We start from the raw sequence: 21986 nt of genomic DNA, 5'->3' as shown, positions 1-21986 counted from the left end.
TTACATTCCTCCTCTCGTTCTGCGATCATTTTCATCCATTCCCAAATCTCGAGCAAGCAATAACACGATACAAATCGATAACGAAATGAATAGACGATTAAACTAAATAATTAACGTGAAATAACGTTTACGTTGAAACGTTCATCGCGACGAATTTAATTCGAATCAACTGTTACAAGGTTCGCGAGTCTCGCTTCTCTTTTTTTCATCCTCGATCAGAAATTTTCTCAAACTCGAATCTCTGATACGTCGACTCATCGCGCAACTAATTACCTACCCGCGCTCGTATTCCCTCTCGCGTATATACGCGACCTTCTCTCGGCGTTGTTGCCATTAACGCCGAGTTCGTCGTCGCACAGAGCCTCCTCGACCTTCCCACGCCACGATGCGTCCGTCCAATTTTTTTCCACTCCACTCTCCGCTTTCCGGTATCTCCATTTGTTTACGCGGCCGAAGGAGAAGGAGGAGGAGAGGGAGGAGGTCGTTGGATCACGATCGACGGTATCGAATCGCGGGAAGCGCGTGTCGATTGGCCGCGAATGGAAACCCGCTCGGCTCCGCTTGCTACGTGATGGCACCCGAATCGTGATGCCGGCCTCGTGTGTCGACCTCCGGCAACAACACATCCTATACTTATGTATATATATATATGTGTGTGTGTGTGTGTGTGTGGGCTACTAATAGGGCTACGTCAGGGTTGTTAGCAAGAACCGCGGTATGTCGGCACGTCACTCCCGGAAGGACGATTAGCGGCGTGCAATCGCGAGTCGAGGTGTCGATTTAGGTACAAGGTGATCGTACAAGGACTTGGAGCGCGCCAATGAACCTCGCTCAGGGATACCTCCACGCTTTCTTGCGCCAATTTCGTTCGTCCCTTTTTTCTCTCCTCTCCCTCTCTCTCTCTCTCTGGAATTGAAGAGCGTCAAAGATTTTTCCATATCGATTCGAGCTCTATCGATACGATCATTGCTAGATTCTCTACGCGAGTTTCTACTCCTCCTCTTAACTCCACGACCCGCGGCGTGGAACGTATTAACCTCTCTCTCCTCCAGAAGAGGAGAGGCCCTGGGGCGAGGTAAGGGTGGAATTTAACGAGTCCTCGAATCAAAGGGAATTATTTCTGTTGATCTAAAGCGTCGTTACGGAGCAGGATCGCCTCGGGGGTTAGATTACGGGAGGGATGGAAGAGAGGACGTAATGTAAGCCGTGAGAAGAGAGAGAGAGAGATATATAGAATATCGATAGTCGGATGATGGCCTTACGACTTATTCGTACGTGGCGCCACCCACAGGGTCGTCGGGGCTCTGTGATGGGTGTGACTCGTGTTGGTATTCGCGATGCATATATCGGTACGTGGCGCGGAGAATACGAGAACCGCCTTCCCGCGAAAGATAGCGATAGTAGTGGTGGTGGTGGTGGTAGCGTTTGACCGGGGGCTACGTCTAACCGGTGGCTCGTAAATGCCTGCGCGCGCGGTCGTGATTAGACCGGGAGACAATGGCCCGTAGCACGCGTCCTGCCCGCCTTCGTATCGCATTGTGCGTTTTTTCACCGCGATGCCATTTATTTGCATACCGGCATAAGTTGGGAGCAAGCGTCGTCGTCGTCGTCGTTGTCGTGGTCGGGGACTCGGTAACAGTAATCGTTTGAAACGGGCTGTCGCGTACCATCTGCCGCGGCGACAACGTTTCTAAACCCGTGCTTGTTGTACATACGTAGCGGAGGCCCCGTGAATGTCTCGCGTTAAATCCTTGTTGCCTGAGAAATCGCGATTTGATGGTGAATGCCTGGCCTGTCGTCGAGGTAGCAGTAAAACTGTGGCTTCTTCTTCTTCCTCCTCCTCCTCCTCCTCCTCTTCTTCTTCTCGTGAAAGGCGGCATCCAGGCCAGCCGTGCGTGGAATATGCTCGCGCCCGATACACCTGTGTACACCGAGCGGCCAAGATTCCGGTATCTCGAGTTTAGAGATTTGAGAGGAGGGATAGGGAAGAGGGAAAGAAAGAAGGAAAGGAAGAAAACTCGTTTCGGTCGATCGATCAATTCGATTCGCCTCTCATTAACGATTCTTTCGTTCCGTTTCGTTATTTTCCGAGCGTAAGGGGTCAATGGTGGTCGTGGTGTATTTACCTTGTCGTAACCGCGCGGTGTTGGATCGGGTACAGTTCAATTCCGTTACGTGGACGTAGCCGCGGGCTTCCCACGCCAATTAAACATGACTCATTAACGGGCAGAAGCCGGTAGCCGGAGGATCGATGGCTGGGCCGAGGCCGGCCAACCCTTCTATATAACTCGGCGCACGGAACTAATCTCCGCGGAACTATCCCATCCTCTGTCCTCCCTCCGTAAAACATTCGACGATTCTCCACGCTCCCGTTTTCGTAATCGCGATCCTTTCCCTTCCTCGTCCGAGATTTCAATCAACGAACGAAAGAACGAAGTTGGAACGTTTTTAATTCTACCTTGTATCTCTCCGTGGTGAAATTTCGCGCGATAAAGGTGCGAGGTTTCGCGGCGGGGTCAAGTATCGGGGATTTTTCCACGGAAAGCTCGGAGATTCGCAGATAGCGGCGCTCACCTTTGCGCTCCAAGGAATTTCTGTCAACGGGAAGAAAATAACGGTACGTAAAACTAGTAACAATACCCGTCCCCCCTTGCGGCCGCCGCGCCGTGCACGTATTATGCGAGCATTAACCGTTCAACGATGCCGTGGTCTTTTCTGCCCAAGTCTGTACGAGGACATCGGTGTCGAACGGGGCCCCCTCCAACCACGGACGAGAGTGGAAGGGGCGGAAGGGGGTGAATTATTGCCCCGAGATTTCGCGATCGCTTCCGATAGTCGTGGATTCCTCCGCAACATGGCTGGCACGGTGGACGGCCACGTTGGTCGCCTCGTCGTCGCCTCGTGCCCCTCTGGTAGCCGTGGAATCTTTCGTCGTTTGATTGCTTGTCGGATTTTCCTTGCCCGATCCCAGCCGGACGATAGGGGATACGCTCGTTAGAGATACGTTGATGCTCGAATATATTGCCGGATTCGAGTGATTTAACGACTGTACACGGGTACAGGTCCGATAAAACCGACACGTGGTGATGGTGGTGGTGGTGGTGGCGGTGGTGGTGGTACCCCGTCGAACAACGTTCGTACCCTGTCCCACCAGTGCCTGCGCTAGGAGGATGCCGTGGGATTTTTGGTCCAACCGCGAAGATCCTCCGAGTGTTAATTAAGATTCGTTCTTAAGATGGAGATATTACGAGGGGAGGGGGGAACGAGAAAGGGAGCGTTCCTCTCGTCGATGATCCCGAGCTGGAGGGAAAAGTAATTCTGGTCACGCGATCGTAAGCGTCGGGGACGAAGTTGGAATTTAACGGAAATATGGAAACTGGGACAGGTGCAGAGGTAGGGAGATAGACGGAGGACGTTCACGGCTTGGCGAACACGATTTATGAATGCTCATGGTCCACGATCGCTCGATGATTTCACGATTCTCTTCCAATACGCTCGTCTCCTCGATTTCTAATTTCTATCGAATCTGGGTAAACGGGCGAGTAAAACCGCCCACGCGATCCCTATGAATCCTCGTGTATATATACATATATATAGAATTCTTATTCCTCGAAAGTTTATCGATCGACGGACAATTCGTCATCCGAGGCGCGGTTGAATAACTCCGTTTCCAATTAGAAGGGAAAACGAAGCGATGCGCGTACGTATCGATCGAACGTATCTCCACGGATCCGGTATGGAACGTGGTCGATGGTTGGGAACGTGGGCTGGGCCGGGCTACCTCCCAGTCGAGTGGACACTCCCGGATCTCGAGGCTTCTCTCCGAAGAAGGTGTCGTCACCGGTCGCTCCTCTCCGTCCGCGTGCTCTTCTCCGAATTACGTAACCTTCGAGCGTACGTACGTGCGCGCGTTTGCTTCGGCCTCGCAGCTAGTCTCGCAACAACCGTACCCACTTCAAAATCCATACCTTTCCTTTTTACTCTCTCGCCTATTTCGTTTTTTCACGTAGCCGCCTATTTTTTCTCCTTTCCCTTCCCTCTACCGATCCGCCGCAAATCATCCACCGATATTCAACCAGAGTCGACATTCTGTCGAGACGAATCGAAAGGGAAGAAGATTTTCTCACAAGCTCTCGTTTGGGAAACGGAGAGAGGGAAGTACGTGGCTCGGCCGGTTGCTTACGTACGTACGTACGTACGTACCGCACCTTCGTCACGAATAACGTATAAACGAAGGTACGTAACGGGCGTATCTCGTTGCGTTCTCTAAATCGACGGACGTCGGTGCATTTGCGTCGCAGGCGAGCCGTGCATCTGCCGGCCGTTCAGGCCTTTGTCTCCCGCTAACGTGGGCGTTGCGGAATATCTATTGTCGGCGCGGCCGCTGTGCGCGCTCCCCGGCGAGGCGCGCTTCGAAAGCGTTTGCACGATGCTCACGATGCATCATCCAGCTCCGACCAGCACGCCGGCCCCTCGATAACGGGAAGGGTAATATGTTGGACGGACGTGTGAAACGTGGAACTGGCTGTAAACTGGCCGTTTCCAATTCTAATCCCTTCTGCGATCCTCTCCTCGACGAGGATCCGCCAGATTCGACGGATCGAAACTTGATTCTTCTTTTCGAAGATTTCGAAACGAGAGAATCTTTCGATTCTCTCTTGGGGGAGAAGGAGAGTCGCGAAAGTGGGAATATTTTGGAATTCGAAGGAGGTCTATATACGTTTTTTAGAGGCCTCCACGTTTTCGCCAATGGCATTTTAATCGATGCCGAACAGCTGGGAGAAGGAGGGGGCTCCCCTCGGTTCTCTCCACCTCCCCCGATGCTCTTCGCCGGAGCATTCTTCCTCGCGCATTCGGCTCGTTTCACCGCGAGTCTTTTACGAGTCTTACGAATTTACATGTCGACCATCGTTTGCAGCAACGTGAGTCGCGAGGTGTGGCCACACCGATGCTGTTACACGCTCCTCTCTGTCTGCGTCCGTGTACGGCGAGACACGTGTACGCAGCCTTTTTCTTCCTCTTTTTCTCCTTTTCCTTTTCCTCTTCTTTTTTCTACGGTTTAAAAGAATATCGATGGATACTTTTTCGAAAGGCGGAACGAACGCGTGAAGATGGTTAATAAGAATATAACAGTTTGTTGAGAAGAAAAGGAAAAATCAAAGATCAAATTGTGTTTCGTCTCGATTCTCTTAAGCTTAAGTCACGCGAGGATAGAGAGAGAGAGAGAGAGATTCCTAGAAAACTTCATGGTCACGTCCACTCAAAAACTTGCGTGGTCACATTCTCCATTCAGACGCTAATTTCAAGTGCTCTTCAGTCACACCCAACTTTCTATCCTCTAATCAAACATTTTTCACTCTCCCGCCTATAAAATCTCACGAACTTGACTATAAAATATTCATCTCTCCCATCTTCGTAAAGGAGACGAACGTGAGATGGAAGATTATGTACGATTCCTTCTTCTTCGATCTCGACACTCGACGAATAATAATACTCGATTCGAAGACAATCGTCCCGTCGTCCGTTTTGGAAACTCTCGAGGAAGCATCTCTTATTCTCTCTCTCTCGAGGATTTGTCCTCCTCCCCCGTTTTTCTCGGGAATAAATTCGATCGGCGAGATCCCCCAGGTCGATTCGTCCCGGTTAGCGCTCGTTACCACGAGGAAGAGGAAGGATGGTGGCGGGCATAAAACGGGCTCCGCGATTTTTTCACGCCCCGCGAAATATGTCGAGTCAGTCGCTTGCAGCCTGTTGCAGTCGCTCGCAGTCGTAACATCTGCCGCCGCTGATTGTCCAGAGTACCGTACGAGCTAAGCCGCGAACGGATAGAAGGCGCCGCGAGTGTTGACCGCGTGTCATCTTCTTTCATTGCCTCGGCTTTTATTGCGTTTCCTCGCTAAATCACGCGCCACCTTGCGCGCAAGCCTCCAGTCTCTTTCGAGCTCTTGTCTCTCGACGGTTCAACGATCTGTATCTTTCCTTCTCGAGGAAGAAGAGGAGGAAGAGGAGGAGGAAGAGGATTCGAAACCGAGATGATGGAAAATTCGATATTCGATTATTAACGAGATTATTGATAACGAGGAAAAAGAAAATGCGTTACGGAGGATCGTAAATACGATAATTTATCCTCGAGTAATCTGGTGTATCTCGTGGAGAGATGGGTAAATAACGTAACATTCCAATTAGAGAAACGGGGAGGGAGGGAGAGAAGAGAACGTGGTAACCGGTTTCACAATTTCCATCGGCCGATCTTTATATACATCATCGTCTTAACGAGGGAATCCAAGAATTCGCCTTCTTACACATCGACCGGTAATCGCTTCTCTCCTTCGGTTTTCTTTTCTTTTCTCTCTCTCTCTCGAAACTGTACCGATCGATGTACCACGACGAATCGAACGTGATTTATTATCCGTCATCGGGGGACGGCGGATACCCCCCGCGTGGCGAACACGCGTCATTGCACTCGTCTCGTTCGAAGAAACGAGTCGCTCCCGGCGGCTCTCCACGATTTACATGGAGCCGCTTAGAAATCGGTACGGTTACGCACAGGTGGTTCTATTTATACGCGATCGTGTCCGCACTTTCAGTCTCGGAACGAGCCAACCTCTCCTCTCCAGTTACATCTCGAGTAGAGTAACACCTCCCTCTCGACGACCAACGACGACGGAGTTGTCGAGAGTTTGGTACGGCGAGCTGTTATTGCGAATTTATTGCGCAATCGTTCCTTCTTCTTTTTTCCTTTTTTCTTCCCTCCCTCCCCTCCCCCCTTTCTTTTTCGTTTTCGTTTTTCGATCCAGCTTATTGCAAAATTTTGATAGATGGTCGGCCGTTCGAGGTGTTGCCGCGAGGTGGATATTTTACGCTCGGTGAGTCGGAAAAATTGGGAAACGACGAGTGACGAGATAGGGAAAGAATGCTCGTGGATTGGATACGAGTCACTTTTACTCTTAATTTCACGCAGTTCCGAATTTTAAAAGTAAAATCGAGAGAATGGAGAATTTCAAAGGCAAAGATCCGATCATCCTGCAATAAATCCGATGTCGCAACGATCGATCCCGAATCTTGGAAGTCTCGAGCCTGTGCCACCTCTCCGTCGATTAATCACCTAAACAGGAGGGGGGGGATTAACCGTCCTCTGTAATTAAATATCATCGTTCGATTAAACGTGGATAGCCGTGGATTCCCGTGCGTTTATCCGACCTCGGCCGACGGGATCCCGACAAACCTGCAATTACTCGAATCCTCTCTCCGACGATCGATCCTCAAATTAGGTGATCGACAGTTCCGCACGCTCGGTGCTATTCCCTACCCTAGTTTGCCTACCCTGATCTCCTTTTAATCCTCCAGAAGAATCCTCTTCTCAACAACCGAATACCCTGGAATATTTCGAAAGGGAAGCAGATATAAACGTTCGAATATTTTTCGATCGATCGAATTCTACTGATAAAAGAAAGGAGGCCGTAGTGGAACCTCCTCGTTTCTACTTGAAGAAAACGCGCGAGAAAACTTTCTATCTTTCACAATCCCCAATTCCTTTCAAGCCAGCCGAATATATTTCTTCCCGAAAAACTGTCATTTACTTTATTTCCCTTCCGATCGAATCGATTCGAAGGAGATGATCCGCGCGAAGGATCGACGTAGGCGGCAGTCTACCCGTCCATCCACCTAATTTCCTTCTTCCTTTCTCGACCCGGGTTCGTGGCCGCCGTTCCACCTCTGCTACGCTTTTAATTGAGCCCCGATCGGCACGCTATCATTCGGATCTAAGCGATCCGATGGCAATGACCCGACGGTGACCACGTAATGATCACGTAACGACCGGCCACCGCTCGTTAGATGAGATAACGAACCGCGCGATATCCGAGTTTGGCCCGAGTCTATTCCTACTGAAGAGAGGAGGGAGAGAAGAATCGTAGAAGGATCCGCTTGCCGTCACCTGTTTCCCACCTAGATCCTATCTCCTCCAGAGCTTCCGATCCGATCTCCTCTTCCTTCTTCTTCTTCTTCTTCTTCTGTCCCTGAAACGTTCTCCCCTCAGAGGAGAGGGGTATCGCGAAATCGATCGACGTGGGGTAAAAGAATCGATCGAGGTCTCCACGATCCTCGAAATCGTTAATTAACCGAGCCGATCGGATCGGTACGGTTATTTGTCATTGTTTCGCCGATTATTTCCGATATATCGGATGTACGATGGATTTTCCAATTGCGTCGATCCCGTTCTCTTCATCCAGATATGCAGTTTTCGGAGGAAGAGTGATCGTATTTTGTCTTATTCCGTGTATCGATTTTTTTTAATAATCGATTTCTTTTAGTTTTTCTTCTTCTTCTTTTTTCCAATTGCGTCGATCCCGTTCTCTTCATCCAGATGTACAGTTTTCGGAGGGAAATTGACTTACTTTGTCTTATTCCGATTTTTTTTTAATAATCGATTTCTTTTAATTTTTCTTCTTCTTCTTTTCAATTGCGTTGATCCCGTTCTCTTCATCCAGATATGCAGTTTTCGGAGGGAAATTGATCGTATTTTGTCTTATTCCGTGTATTGATTTTTTTTTAATAATCGATTTCTTTTAGTTTTTTTTTCTTCTTCTTTCCAATTGCGTTGATCCCGTTCTTTTCATCCGGATGTGCAGTTTTCGGAGGGAAATTGACTTACTTTATCTTATTCCGATTTTTTTTTAATAATCGATTTCTTTTAGTTTTTCTTCTTCTTCTTCTTTCCAATTGCGTCGATTTCGTTCTCTTCATCCAGATGTACAGTTTTCGGAGGGAAATTGACTTACTTTGTCTTATTCCGATTTTTTTTTAATAATCGATTTCTTTTAATCCTTTTTTTCTTCTTCTTAATGTAAGTAGAGAGGGCTTATTTATTTATCTCGATGGATCTCCATTATCGCTATAATGGAACGAACGGAGAATCGTAAAAACGACGAATCGTGATCGAGCACGATCGAGAAGGAGGAGGAGGAGGAGGAGGAGGAGGAGGAAGAAGAGAGTTGATTATCGGTGGCCAAGTTCCATCCGGTTCGCGGTAGCAGCGAGATGGGAACAATTTCTAAATCTCTAAATTACAGATGGACGTTTACTATCGAAAGAAAGGCACTTAATTTGTAGGACGGGCCGGTGTTATAAAAGAGAACCGTTCGTTCGTTAAAACGTTCCCGAACCGGTGCCTGCGTGCCTCGTAAATAAAAGGGGAACCGGAGGTCGAGCACATATCCCGCCCTTGTTCCTATGATTATAGCAACTCTCTTCTCCACTTGTTTCACGACTCGTCGTTTCTTCCAAGTACTTTGCCAATCCGTCCGCACACGGATATTCCTTGATTGGCGATTTTTTTTTCCTTTTCCTTTTTTCTTTTTTTCTTTCGAGACCCGTCGTCGACAAAAGCCGATCATTACGGCTAATTTATTCTCGTACGCAGACGACGGATGGATTACGGCGATTCTTGCTCTCAACTTTTCTCTTTCTTTTTTTTTTTTTTTTTTTCTTTATTTTCCTCCCGAGAAGAGAAGAAAATGATAGAAAATTTCGTTTTTTTTTCCCTTTAAGCGAGGAGGAAACAGTTGAAAAACTTTTCGACGCGAAAATTTCTCCCGCTTTACGAGATACTCGAGTCGTGGCGGGAAGAGTTTGGCAAAAGAAGCGAGTTGCGTCGTTAACGGGATATCTGGATGGAAACAGTATTTTTGTAGTAGCGCGCCGCTGCAAAGAGTTGGACGAGCGTAGAGGAGGAGAAATAACGCGTTTGAAAACTCGATTTCTTACTCCGATTTTCTTTCTCCCCGCTCGCTTCGCTCGACAACAAGTTTTTCCTCCACGAGTTAACACGATCGACGTCTGTTCCCGTCCCGACGATCGCAGCCGTTCGGCAGCCGCGCTGCTATTAAGCATCGTGCTACGCGTGTACTTTAACCGCGCCGCTCTTCTAAACCCCTTTTAAAATAATATTACGGGACGGACATCTCGACTCGCGGCGATTATTAGCCCTGCGACGATCGAGGCTCGGACGTAAAATAAATATCGAGGCGATGTGGAATCCATTGGGATAAATAGGCGCCTCGATGGCATCATTCTCGGTGCTGGAACAATGTAAACGGAATATAATGCGGCGTAATCCCGATTTATTATTGAATTAATCTCCGTTACATGTCGATTTAATCGTGGACGAAAGAAATGTCCCTTCGAATTTTTGATCCGATTCAAATTCATAGACGCGGTTTTTAAAAATCGAGAAACTAATCGATGATAAATCGTGCTACAACTATCCGTTTTCTATTCGATTCGTGCACGTGACTTGATTAACATTTGGACAAAGTCAATGTGGATTATTATATAATTGAATTGGTGTGCGTGTCGTTCTCGATGCCCGCCAAGTTTGAACTTATTATCGGCAGGGTGGAGAGACAGAAGCAGAACCGAGGCGAGTATCGAATGGACGTTGGTGGAGGATCGCGGAAATTCGCAGATTGGAGGATTGGTTCGCGATGCGACGTCGGCGGCCGACAAAAGTCACGATCTTTAAACATCCTCGTACACCGGGTAGCAATAACGAGCCGATACTTCTTATTCGCGTGAGCTGTCTTTCTCTCTGTCCCTCCCCTCCTCTCTCTCTCTCTCTCCCTCTCAAATGTCATTTCCAGTGCGGCACACGCTCATTGTCCGCTCGGAGTGCTTCCTTATACAGGATCCCCAACTCTTTCTGCGCCGGCACCGACACCGACCGGCTGAAAAACGGCGATGCGTGGCCGTTTTAATCGGCTTTTCTCGGGATATCGCCGCCAACCTGCCGACGACCCGCACGATACCACCGGCGCCATATCTATATTCCGCCATTAGTTACCGCCGTATGCGAAAAACCTTCCATCCTCCTTTCTTCTCATCCCCTTTCATCTCGTCCGAGAGCACGCGTGCAGAGGATACCGCTTACCTTTACCCTCTTCCCTTCCTCGTCGTGTAATCTCATCCTGCCGACGATTAAACCAACGGATTTTCGTCTCGATCGAACAGGTTCGAGGAGACCGCTTCTTCCATCGGATCGTACGGTACATTTGAATGTCAACCGAAGACCGACTTCTCCGGAAGAGATGGAAACAGGAGGAGGGAGCTTGCTTTCCATAGTTTTCTCTCCAATCTCCTCGTCTCGAAGTGTTTCGATACTCTTCGAGAGAAAGAGAGAGAGAGAGAGAGAGAAGTTTTCGAAGCCTATCTTTCTCCCTTCCTCTCTCTTCGGCCTGGAACGATACGTGTAATTACATTACTTTTAGAAGAGTAATCTTGCCTCGTTGGACTTTTGATTAGCGTTCCCTGCCCAATTACCGATTACACGCCGCCTTGCGCCACGTCTCGTGACGGCCGTAGACACGATAATTGGACGGATAATTCGGAAACGCCTAATCCCCGCGAGGACGCGTTTTCGTCGCGCGCAATTAATCGACCATCGTCGCGTGACGTCGGTTGCAACCGGATTATTATTCAACAGTTCCCTCTCTCTCGATCAACTCGTGGTTGAAAACGGAGGATTTCCATTTATTTTTCCATCTCGAGGTGTGTATATAAATTTCTTACCTTCTTTCTTTCATTTTATATATCAATCCCTGACGATAATCGTCTCGATATTACTTTTAATTGCGAACAATGTTAATGCACGTTTCTTTTATCCTGCCACTTCGAAATGGCGCCATTAAACGAACGGCCGAAAGTTCATTGATCATGTCGCATCGTTGGCCGATTTCTACGCCTCCTCCCCCTCTTTTTTCCTACTCGGTCGGCAACGGAAATCTATTTCCATAAGCGATATCCAGCGATGATATCGCTCAATCATCTCGGTGGAGGGGGATCGGCCTGATGGATCGACGGATGGCCGCGTCGATTTATCAACCCGATATATACGTGTCCCTCCTCTCCTCGATCCAATGGATCCAGGTGTAATTTCTTTCGCGAATGCGCACGATGTACGTACACGACGCGCCCTCGAGAACGAATATTCCTCGTTTATTCGCGCTATGTTATGGCCAAGAGAAAGAAAAATAGATTTAAATACGTTAATCCGTTTAATATCGATGGAAGATTTAAGGAGTTTGGGAGAAGAGGCGAGATACGAAGCTTCGTTCGAACGATGAGATTTCGATTTGTAGAGAGAGAGAAGAAGACTGGTTCGCCCGAATTGACGGAGGATTTCCCATTAACGATCCGTTGCCTCCCCGTTATCGATTATCCGCTCGATACCGGCTGGGGATCGAATATCTGGTAATCGGATTCGTCCTCCTATTGTCCGTGCATCGAAATGGTGGAGCGGAGTTTTCGCGATTAATATCAATTAAACTTTCCACTCCGTTGTTAATAATAAATGGATAATTAGTCGGGGGGATATAATGAAGTTGGTATATTAGGAAGCGGGGGGGAGGAGAGAGATTAAACTCTCGGTTGAATTAATGCCACCGCAGGGAAGAGTTTCATAAACGCTAGCGGTAGCTGATCGTTCGAGCATATCGATGGCTATCTCTCTCTTTTCACCCCGTCCTTCTTCCCCTTCAGAGGTGCATTATGCTTATGAAGCGCCTTCGTGCGTGACTTATTTTCTTAAAGGCTTCCACTACACGAGACACGGAGTCGATCCATCCACTTACCTTAAATACCAACCGAGTCGAGTGAAATTGATCGCTCGTCCATGTTCACCGCTTGTCGTATTCCATTCGTAAATAATACATTCGCGTTATTTTCCAAACACGAGTTGTTGCATCAACAGGTAGATAGTATAATTAATAAATACGTAAATACAAACTCGACCAAGTTTCTCTCTCTTTCTTCTTTTTTTTTGAATCCTCCTTCGATCGCGGAAGGGAGAAATACGAAGGGATGGAATTAAAAGGCGGATTTCACGGGGGATAAAGCGGCCGTCACTGAACGAGCGGCTCGAGCGTGACTGATTTCGAGGCCGAGCCACGACGGTATTCTTCCTTCCACGGATGAATCCGTGGCGTGGCACGAGGTGTATCGCATAAAAGGGCCCGGGTACACGCCCAGCCCGTCTCTCTCTCTCTCTCTCTCTCTCTTCCATTCAGGGGTATTCATACGTTGGCCGCGCCATAATGCGTTGCCCACACGAGGCTTGGAGTGTGGGTGAGAAACGCGCGCGCAGGTATTCCGCTCGCCGCTTCCTGCTCGTTTAATCAATGACATCTTTAAGCCGGTAGACGAATGGCAAAACCGGGATGGCGAAACCGCCTGTTCGTGTACAGGCGGCGGGAGATGCATCCCGGGAGAAATGTTCGAGAGCGCCCTCCCTCCGCCTCGAAAGTCGACCCGAGTCGAACCGCGAATCTTGGACGATGACGAGGAGAGGAGGAGACCGGTCGAGAGCTCGATGGTAATTAACGACAAGTGGAGGGGGAGAGAGAGGTGAGATGCTTCGTGAAGTAATTAGCAAGTGACACGTGGTTGCGTGAATACGATGTTTCTTTTTAAATCTTCAGAAAAAAAATGAAGGTTCGTTCTTTCTATTTCAATCGACGTCGATTAATTTAATGGATTTAATTTATTGATTTCCATCCCTTTTCATTTAACATCTCGTATAATCAATGACGCGTTTACGAGAAAAGGAAGGGAAGATGAAACGTTTCGAACGTTTTCCTCTTTTTTCCTCCCCCTCGATGTTCAACATCCGAGCAACGTTTCGCTCCCTTGTTTCTGCTGCTCCCGTGGGAGCGTGGCCAGTGAAGCCGCGACGAGGCGTGTCTCGTGTCGCGAAACGTGCCCAGGATTTTCGATCCCTCGTTTTTCTCCCTTTTCGACGAAACGAATGCGGGCGACGAGAATGACGAGAAGACGTCTCGTTCCTTGGAGGAAAGGCCGTTCGAGAGCTTGGTATTTTTCACGGAATCCAGGATTAGGACGGGGAAAAGAACGATCGCCGCTATCTCGAATAAATTATTTATTAGGAATCGGCCGCGGTGAAAGGTAGAAAGCGGCCGCGGTCCATCTCTCTGTACCTAGGACAGACGGGGAGAGGGAGGAAGGGGGGGAAAAAAAACACGTTACGATTTCTTGCGCAACGTGGTCGCGAAGGATGAAAGTTGGATCGCGTTTCGTGGGATCGATTTTTCGGCTAAAAGTGGGCCCCTGAGACGTGGCTGAGCAGAGTTGCTCCTCTTTCTCTCTCTCTCTTGAAACTAAATTCGATCCGGTCGGAAAAAGCGGTCGAGGAATGGAATACTCGCGCAGATGTCGCGAGTAAAAAGCGCGGAAAAGACTGGAGAATAAAGCGAAAGGGGGAAGAGATTGGGTGGAAATGGAAGGGAAACTGGTCCACGAATTAACGCTTCCTTCTCCCTCTTTTAAGATCCCATCCGTGGATCGAATCGGCCGAATAAGGAGAGGGTCGACACCGGTGTCATAAAGATTCCCCGCCGCTCGAATTGAGCCGTCCCCTGGGTTCCGCGTTCGATTGACAGTTTGGTAAAAAGAATCTTTCTCTCTTTCTCTCTCTGTTCTACGCAGCGTGTAACGATACCCCCTCGAAAGACGTACGATTCCGGTTCCCGGAACCGTGGCTCTAATTTGCTCCGCTGTCGTCGAAATGCGGCCAACAGTGGTTCCGAATCGTTTCGAGCGGTTTCGTTTCGAGAATTCGAGCAGCGGAATTTCGAGAGATGGATCTCTCAAGTATCGGCGCGAAGGAGGGGGAAACCTTTTTTCTTTTTCTTTCTTTCTTTCTTTTTTTTTATTCTCGGTATAATTATGACGGAGCGACATGTACAATTATTAAATAAGACGTCCCCCGTCGTTTCTTGCTACGATATTTGCGACGAGATGACAAGCTCACGACAAGATCATAAATTATTAATAAACCAATTTCTTATCCGCTATCTTGATGTACGGTTTGTAAGAGACAAAATTCTCCATAATTTAACATATTAATCGAAGGATCGAGAAACGAAGGATCCTTTCCGAGAGAGATCCTCGCGATCGGATTCGAAGTTATTCGATACGAGCGAGGATACGAATTTCGAAGATCGATGGAATCCTATAAATCGTGAGTTCCCCTTCTGGGGAAGGCCGATGCATCGAGAAGAAGGTACACACTCTCTTTCTCTCTTCTCTCGAAGGTCCATTCACCGTGCCGGTTAATTTGGTCAGCCTCGATTAGTCCCGAACGACTTCCAGCGGGCAGCGAACCGATTTATCCCGCAGCTACGCGCGCAACGTTAATGAAGACGGTTGGGCCGTTCAGACACGTACCTGGCTGGATCACCTTTAAACTCCACGGGGTAAAAAGAGGCCGAGAGTTGCCCCGCGTTTTGCATAATCCGCTCGAGCGATCAATAATTGCCGTGAATTCGAAATTTGCGAATGCATTCGCTTCAGGATTCGGTCTCTCTCTCTTTCTCTTCCACGCTCAATTGTCCCCGAATCAACGTATATATATATATCCCCCCGAGGGATAAGTTTCAGTTCTGTGTGTTTGGAGGAAAAGAGAGAGTAATTGGAGAGAGAGTCGGAGGTAGATAGATCGATCGCGTGTCGCCTCGGACGGATTAATCCACCGTGTCAAAAATTGCTCTATAAACACCCTATCTCCGGTAATGTCTACATCTGGCTGTTAACCTAATCCCGGGCGCGAGGCCGTGGCTGTGTACGGAGAGGCGATCGTAATAAAAAGAAACCGTGTATAATATATAATGGGCCTATCTTCGTAATAACTCGTAGTTACTTCGGCCACGGTAGATCTTGCCGATAATTCCAAAGACAGGCATAAGCCGAGCCTGTTGCTGGGAGCACGGCTCACCTGTGATCCCCTCCACCAGCAAGGGCAGGGATCCGACGACTAATTTATTCCTCGTGCTCGACCCCGAAACTCCTCCGTCTTCTATATATATATATATATACGATATGGTAATATTCCCGCGTCACGATTCTAATCTACCGATGGTCGATAAAAAAGACCGGCGCGCGGGAAATTCAAACGTTAAGGATCGAGGGTTCGACACTTTTCGAGGGGTTAAAATCGCAAACGACGGATTTCTTCCTAACTTTGTGCACGTGAGTGTTCCTTTCCCACGTGTTGCGTAATATTTAATTATCAGGCTAATCGGCGAATAGCTCCTGGTAGTTCAGAGAAAGAGAAAAGAAAGGGGGAGGGGATTCGTTGCTTCGTCCGCGCAAAGGCTGACAAATGAAACAGCCCTGTATCAATTTCCTAAGACGACGGCTCGTTAAAAGTTATCGATCACCGGTTGCCAACGTATTATTATATTTATTAGCGGTCATTATCCATATTAAATTTTCTTAATTACGTTTTAACCGAACTAATAACCCGTCTTACCGATAACTCGCGTATACGAATACGAGGAACGAATACGCGCCCGCCTCGGTCCTACCTCCTTTGCATAAATTATTTTCGCGGGGGCACTCGCGGAGAGCGGCGCGTAACTCGCGGACCTGACAATGTATTGATCGCCGGCCATTTTTATCGCGAAACATTTGTAGTAATTAAATTAATTCCGCCGGGAGTCGTTCGCTCGCGGATTGCCCAACGAATGATTGATGAACGTTATATTCTCATTACCAGTCTCGCTACTGTGGGAACGCGTGTGTATGTATAATATGCGGTATATAGACCGATATACATATATATAAATATATATTTATATACACTTCTTATATATATCTCGAGTATACCGGCATCATTAGGAACAGTTTACCCGGTCTTTCATTAGTCATCGCGGATTTAGTACGTCGTTTGATTTCATACGTCGTACACGTGGAACGCCAGATCTTGTATCGTTTCGATTCCCCCCCTCTCCTCTCCCTTTTAAACGAAACGTAATATCTCGTAGCGAGACAAATTCGAGATTAAAAGAGTTCTCGATGTTTTTATTCATATCTTGCGATTCTCTCTCTTATGGAGAATAATTGGAAATCGGAATAATGGAAATACCCCTCTTGGTATCCCTTGAAATATGTAACTATACGACGTCCTTTAATTAGAGAAGCGGATTATTGCGAAGGTAGTAGGGACATTTGAATGCGCCGTGACGCGAATGCCATTACGATTTCATTCTCGTGGCCGAAACTACGAGGGATCCGGGGGACTAGACCCTCCTCGCCCCACCCCCTTGGTCATGAATAACAAATGCACGTAACGACGAGTTTCCTGAAAACGGGAACGCTGCCATGGGCGTGTCTCGCGTGACGAGTATCTCTTTTTTCTTTCTTTTTCCTTTTTTTTTTTGGATCGATTTGCCGTCTCGTTTCGCAAGTTCCTCCTATTCCAGACACGATCCGCGATTGCGAGCATGGAATTATCGTCACAGGCGAACCGATCCGTCTCTCTGGCATCATAAGATATCGCGAGGAGAGAATCTTTATATCGACGAGTGTTGATAGTTTAACATGTTCGATTTCGATCAATAATATTAATTTTTCAACGATTCTCTTATTTCGATCTTGCTTCGATTGTTATTCATTCTCTTCGAAGATATATTCGATTTATTCAAACGAACGTTATTTAAACATTTTCGATCGAGTTTTTAATTTTCCATACGTAAAAGTACATCGAATATTATGTTTCGAAATATAATATCTCTCTCTCTCTCTTGCTCCCTACGGATTTGTAGAAGCGCTTGTTACACCACTTGGTCCAATTGTCGAGCGGGTTACGTTATTAGCCGTGTATCGTGTCGCACGACGCGATACCGTTGCCTGCTGCGAGGAAAAGGGGCGGTCGGTTTTCATCGTCGATATATCGCTCCAGCGTATTCCCACGTATTCTCGTCACCAGACGTTACCTGGAAACAATCGCTCTCTCTCTCTCTCGCTCTGTCTCTTTTTCTTTCTCTTTGCCGGTGGTCGAAACGCTTTTGCGAATCCAATCTTCGTTCCCCGAATCGTCGCGCCGTGAATACGAAACAGTCGCGGTTGATAAGGATTCATAGGATTCTCGGCCTAAAAATTCTATGCGCAGCCTACGTAACCGCTCGTTGCTTTGTTTGTTGTGTTGATCGTCGCGTGTGGCAAGGCCATAAATCTTGGGAAATACGGATGGAAATAAACAAGTAATTAAGCGCGACAGGCGAACACCAACGATGATGATCTCGTAATTATCCTCGGGGGAAAAAAGAAGGGGAGGAGGGGAAAAAAAAAACGTAACGAAGACAAATCGATTCCCGTTCGATTCCCGAGCGAAATTATATCATAATTTTTGAATTCCATCCATCGTCGTGATGGATGATTTCGTATCTCCTCTCTACACTTGCTACTTCTGATACTATCTCATTCGACGAAAGTTTGATTTTCGTCGCTTTCGAGATAGGATCGCGATCTAGCAAGTTGGACAGAGAGCGGTAAAGAAAGAGAGAGAGGGACGGTGGGCAGCTCTCGGGTCATTCGGATCTCGTGGGAACTGGTCGTGATTAGTCCACGTCAATAGCAATGCTAGTTATGCTAATTGCGCGAAAGCACTTGGGCCTGCTACCAGCATCGAGCTCTCCGCCAGATAAGCTAGGTACGAAGGTAGTACCTTTGGCTATCGATTTATCGGAGAGCTCACTCCCTCGCTCCGGAGGGAGTTCGAGATCGGTTGCTCTCGATCGTTCGAGCTTCGACTTCGAGAGAAAGAGAGAGAGAAAGAGAGAGAGAGGAAGTTGATATGACGAACAAAAGTATAACAGGAATTTCGATCATCGACGAGGGGATGGAATTTGGAAATCGAGAGGCCGTGTTACAGAACGGAGGGAAATATTTAAAACGCTACTACACCGAGAGAGCGTTACACTGTAATTGGAGTAATTCCGTATCGGGCGAATAAATGTTCGGTTACATGGCGCCAAAGGGGGAGCTCGTTCTCTGCAAAATTGATGGTTTAATGGCGGGGACGCGCGTTAACGAGTACCGTTCGTTTCTGTTTCAGGCGGCGGGACCGCCGGTGCAGCTGGAACCAGTGGATCTGTCCGTGAAAACTCCCGTGGTGTTGCAGGTGCCCCGGTACAGTCCAGCGGCTATAATTACCGCCACGGCTAGAAGAATCCCTTCACCTTCCACGACGCCTACGCCACCGCCGCTCTCCGCATCTACCGGTGAGTGAATCAAATTTAACGACAATCAAATTTAAATTTTATCGTTGATTCGAATAAATGGAGAAAGAGACACCGCCGTCGATCTTCGTCGAAGGAAATCCTCCTCTTTTTATCCTGATGATATTAACAATAATCCTGTACGACGATGTTGAGAATATCTCAAGATTCTACGAGTTCATATTAATATTAGAGTGCAATGGGAGCGTTTAAAATTGCAACGAGGAATCGGTGCGTTGCGAGGGGAGGCGAAGGGGAGCGGCTCTATCGGCTATCGGCTGTCCCTAACCGGCGGCGCGCAGGTGCACGTGTAATCTTCTTAACAGCGGTGGCTCGAAACGGACGCCGGTCCCGACTTCTCTCGCTTATGGACAAACCTTGCTCCTGGAGATCTCCGCCGATTCCTGTTGCTTTATGGGTTAATTATGTCCGATTTTTCCCGCGCACGACCATTCTATGGAAAACCGATTTCCGTTTCGCGAACACCCGGCTAGGCTACCTAACCAGGCTGTACCTAACCGATATCTCCGCGTCCTTGCCAAGCAGTATATTTCAAGAGACGTGATACCGGTCTTCGAACTCCCGTTGTTTCTCCAGGCTACGTAATGAAAATTTTATTTCGCCGAGAACGGATTTGTTTCTCTCTCTCCTCTCCCTCCCTCCCTCCCGTTAAAAATTGAGAAATCGGCTAGGCACGTTTTTTTACGAGATTAAATCGGGGATACCACCTTGCTCTCTTACGTTTATCGTCGAATTACCGGGTGTTCCGATGCAAAAAAAAAAAAAGAAGGAGAGAAAAAAACGTCTGATTCCTGAAACGATCCTAAGAGATCTTAATGGCCTTTGAGAGAGAGAGAGAGAACCGTGAGCAGTTTCACAGTGGTCCTCGATAAAAAGTCTAGTTGCCTAGTAGTTGGTTTCTCGCGCGCGAACGTGGGCCGCGTTTAAACATTCGTGGAGGGGAGAGGGGGGAGGACACGCCTCTTTTTTATTACCTGTATCGCCGGCTACGCAAAAAACAGGAAAGAGAGAGAGCGAGCGAGAGAGAGAAAGAGATAGATAAAGAGAGAGAGAGAGAGAGGGGGAAAGGAGGAAAAAACGAACGTAAGGGAAGGGAGGAGGGGAAGAAGAGACAAGCGTGCAACGACGTAGAGCTCTCGAGCCCGCTTCTGGCTAGCATTTGGACCCGCATTCACTTCCATTTCTGGATTAATGGCCACGCACACCTGCGCAAAGCCGAGTCCGAATGCGATTGGGGTCGCAACCCGTAGTCCTTGCCCCGGGCCATCGTTGTCCTATAGTCACCAGTCTCTCGGAGAATATATACTTTTCCGTTCGCTGTCCGCCGATTGCCAATTTGTCCGAGCGCCATTCTCGGTATATAAACGCGTGTATATGTATGTATAGTAAACCAAGCTCGAACGAGGTGTGACTCTCCTATATACGATATACGACGGGGGGGGAGAGGTTAGTGTTGGAAGGTGAGGTCGGTGTTTAACCCTTGCTTCGATCCAATCCGCTCGATTCATTTCTTCTTCTTTTTTTTTTTGAATTATCTGCCGCGACAAAAAGATGCGAATCTTTTCGACTTGATTTCGTAAGAGACGGAAGATTCGAAAAGAGAGGCTGCCGTCCTCGTTCGAAGCTTCGTCCAAGGTTCGGTTGTAGCTATGATAATGCACGGATATCGAGGTTGGAGCGTGGAGGCCTGTAGGAGGCCTTGCGTATAACGGCTCGCGTCCGTTTCCTCGCGCGTCCATAAATCGCCGGTTGGTGGCTATCGGAAAATTCCGATCGTGCGTGGATATACCATATACAGCCGGCCGACCTGTTGTGTGCCACTCGATGCACATGTTTCAACCGCTCGATTTCTAGGGATGTCCAAAATGAAACGCCTCGTTTTACACGATGTCGATCGAAAGGACCAAGGTCTCTCACCCAAGGATGGATGAACCAACCATTTCGATGAAATGATTTTTTCGAAGGAGAAATCTTGGTCGAAAAATCATCCTTCCTCTTAAAGGATCTCGAGCAAAGTGTTTCGGCGTGTAATAACGTTCCGTACCAGCGAATCTCGCAACACCGGAACGAATCCTATCGAGAAGCCGCGTTACGCCACGCGCGTTTCGAGCTAACTTAACTCCATCATCGTCTCAAAATAGCAATTAAACCTCCTTCTCCGACTATGCACCATGATAAATCACGCTTCACGACAATCGAGACCTCCAAATTTGCTACGCTCGAAACCTCCTTGGATATATCTAGAAACCTTACCTGCTGCCGATCGCCTAAATCGCGAAGAAACGAGCAATTAAGGTTTCTTTTCTCTACGTGTTTCGGTACCGTTTACTCCGCCGTTACGAGTTTATCTCGCAAGAATGGATGAGCGCATTAAGCTCTTGCTCGGTCTTTCTTTTCTTCCCTTCGAAAAACGGTTACAAAGAAAGCGTCGACGAGGTGTACAGAAGTGACATGACGTGGAACGATTCGATAAAAGGATCGCGTATATACGTATACACATCGAGTGAAATTTGGTCAAATTTGTCTTTTCATGTAATATGGAGGTCTATGCTTCTCGATGGAAATTTACCAAGCGTGCCACTTGGCTTATTTTAATCCAGGGAAATTTTAATTCGTGCAATTCTGATTAAGCAAATATTGGCTTGCTCTGATGCTTGTACATTATGATAAAGGGAGAGGGAAATACGCAATTTATGCTCGATACGCGTAATTCGTATTAACGTATTACGAGAAGAAGTGTTGGTTTGAAAGCGAAGCTAAAAAGTAAGCCTTTAATAGCTGCTTAAGTGAATGGTGGTTGTTGTAACCGTGTTAGGTAATACAGAAAATATATAATTTGTAGATATTTAATTGAATTATGTATCACTTCTATTAATAATCGGAAAGTCTCGAGTT

At 47.7% G+C, this 21986-nt stretch overlaps 1 protein-coding gene across 3 annotated transcripts in view; it reads left to right on the top strand.

Moving 5' to 3' along the window:
* The window catches only part of LOC552397 (Krueppel-like factor 6), a 232705-nt gene that overhangs the window by 61824 nt on the left and 148895 nt on the right, over positions 1-21986 (top strand). For all 3 annotated transcript variants that reach the window (XM_026444405.1, XM_624769.5, XM_006566934.3), the window contains one exon: positions 18908-19073. In XM_026444405.1, coding sequence (XP_026300190.1) covers positions 18908-19073 — 166 coding nt within the window. The remainder of the gene's footprint in view (positions 1-18907; positions 19074-21986) is intronic.

Source organism: Apis mellifera, linkage group LG12 (genome assembly GCF_003254395.2).
Source record: "Apis mellifera strain DH4 linkage group LG12, Amel_HAv3.1, whole genome shotgun sequence".
Classification (NCBI taxonomy): Eukaryota; Metazoa; Arthropoda; class Insecta; order Hymenoptera; family Apidae; genus Apis; species Apis mellifera.
The sequence above is the reverse complement of the archived record's forward strand: the minus strand, read 5'-3'. Positions and strand labels throughout refer to the sequence as shown.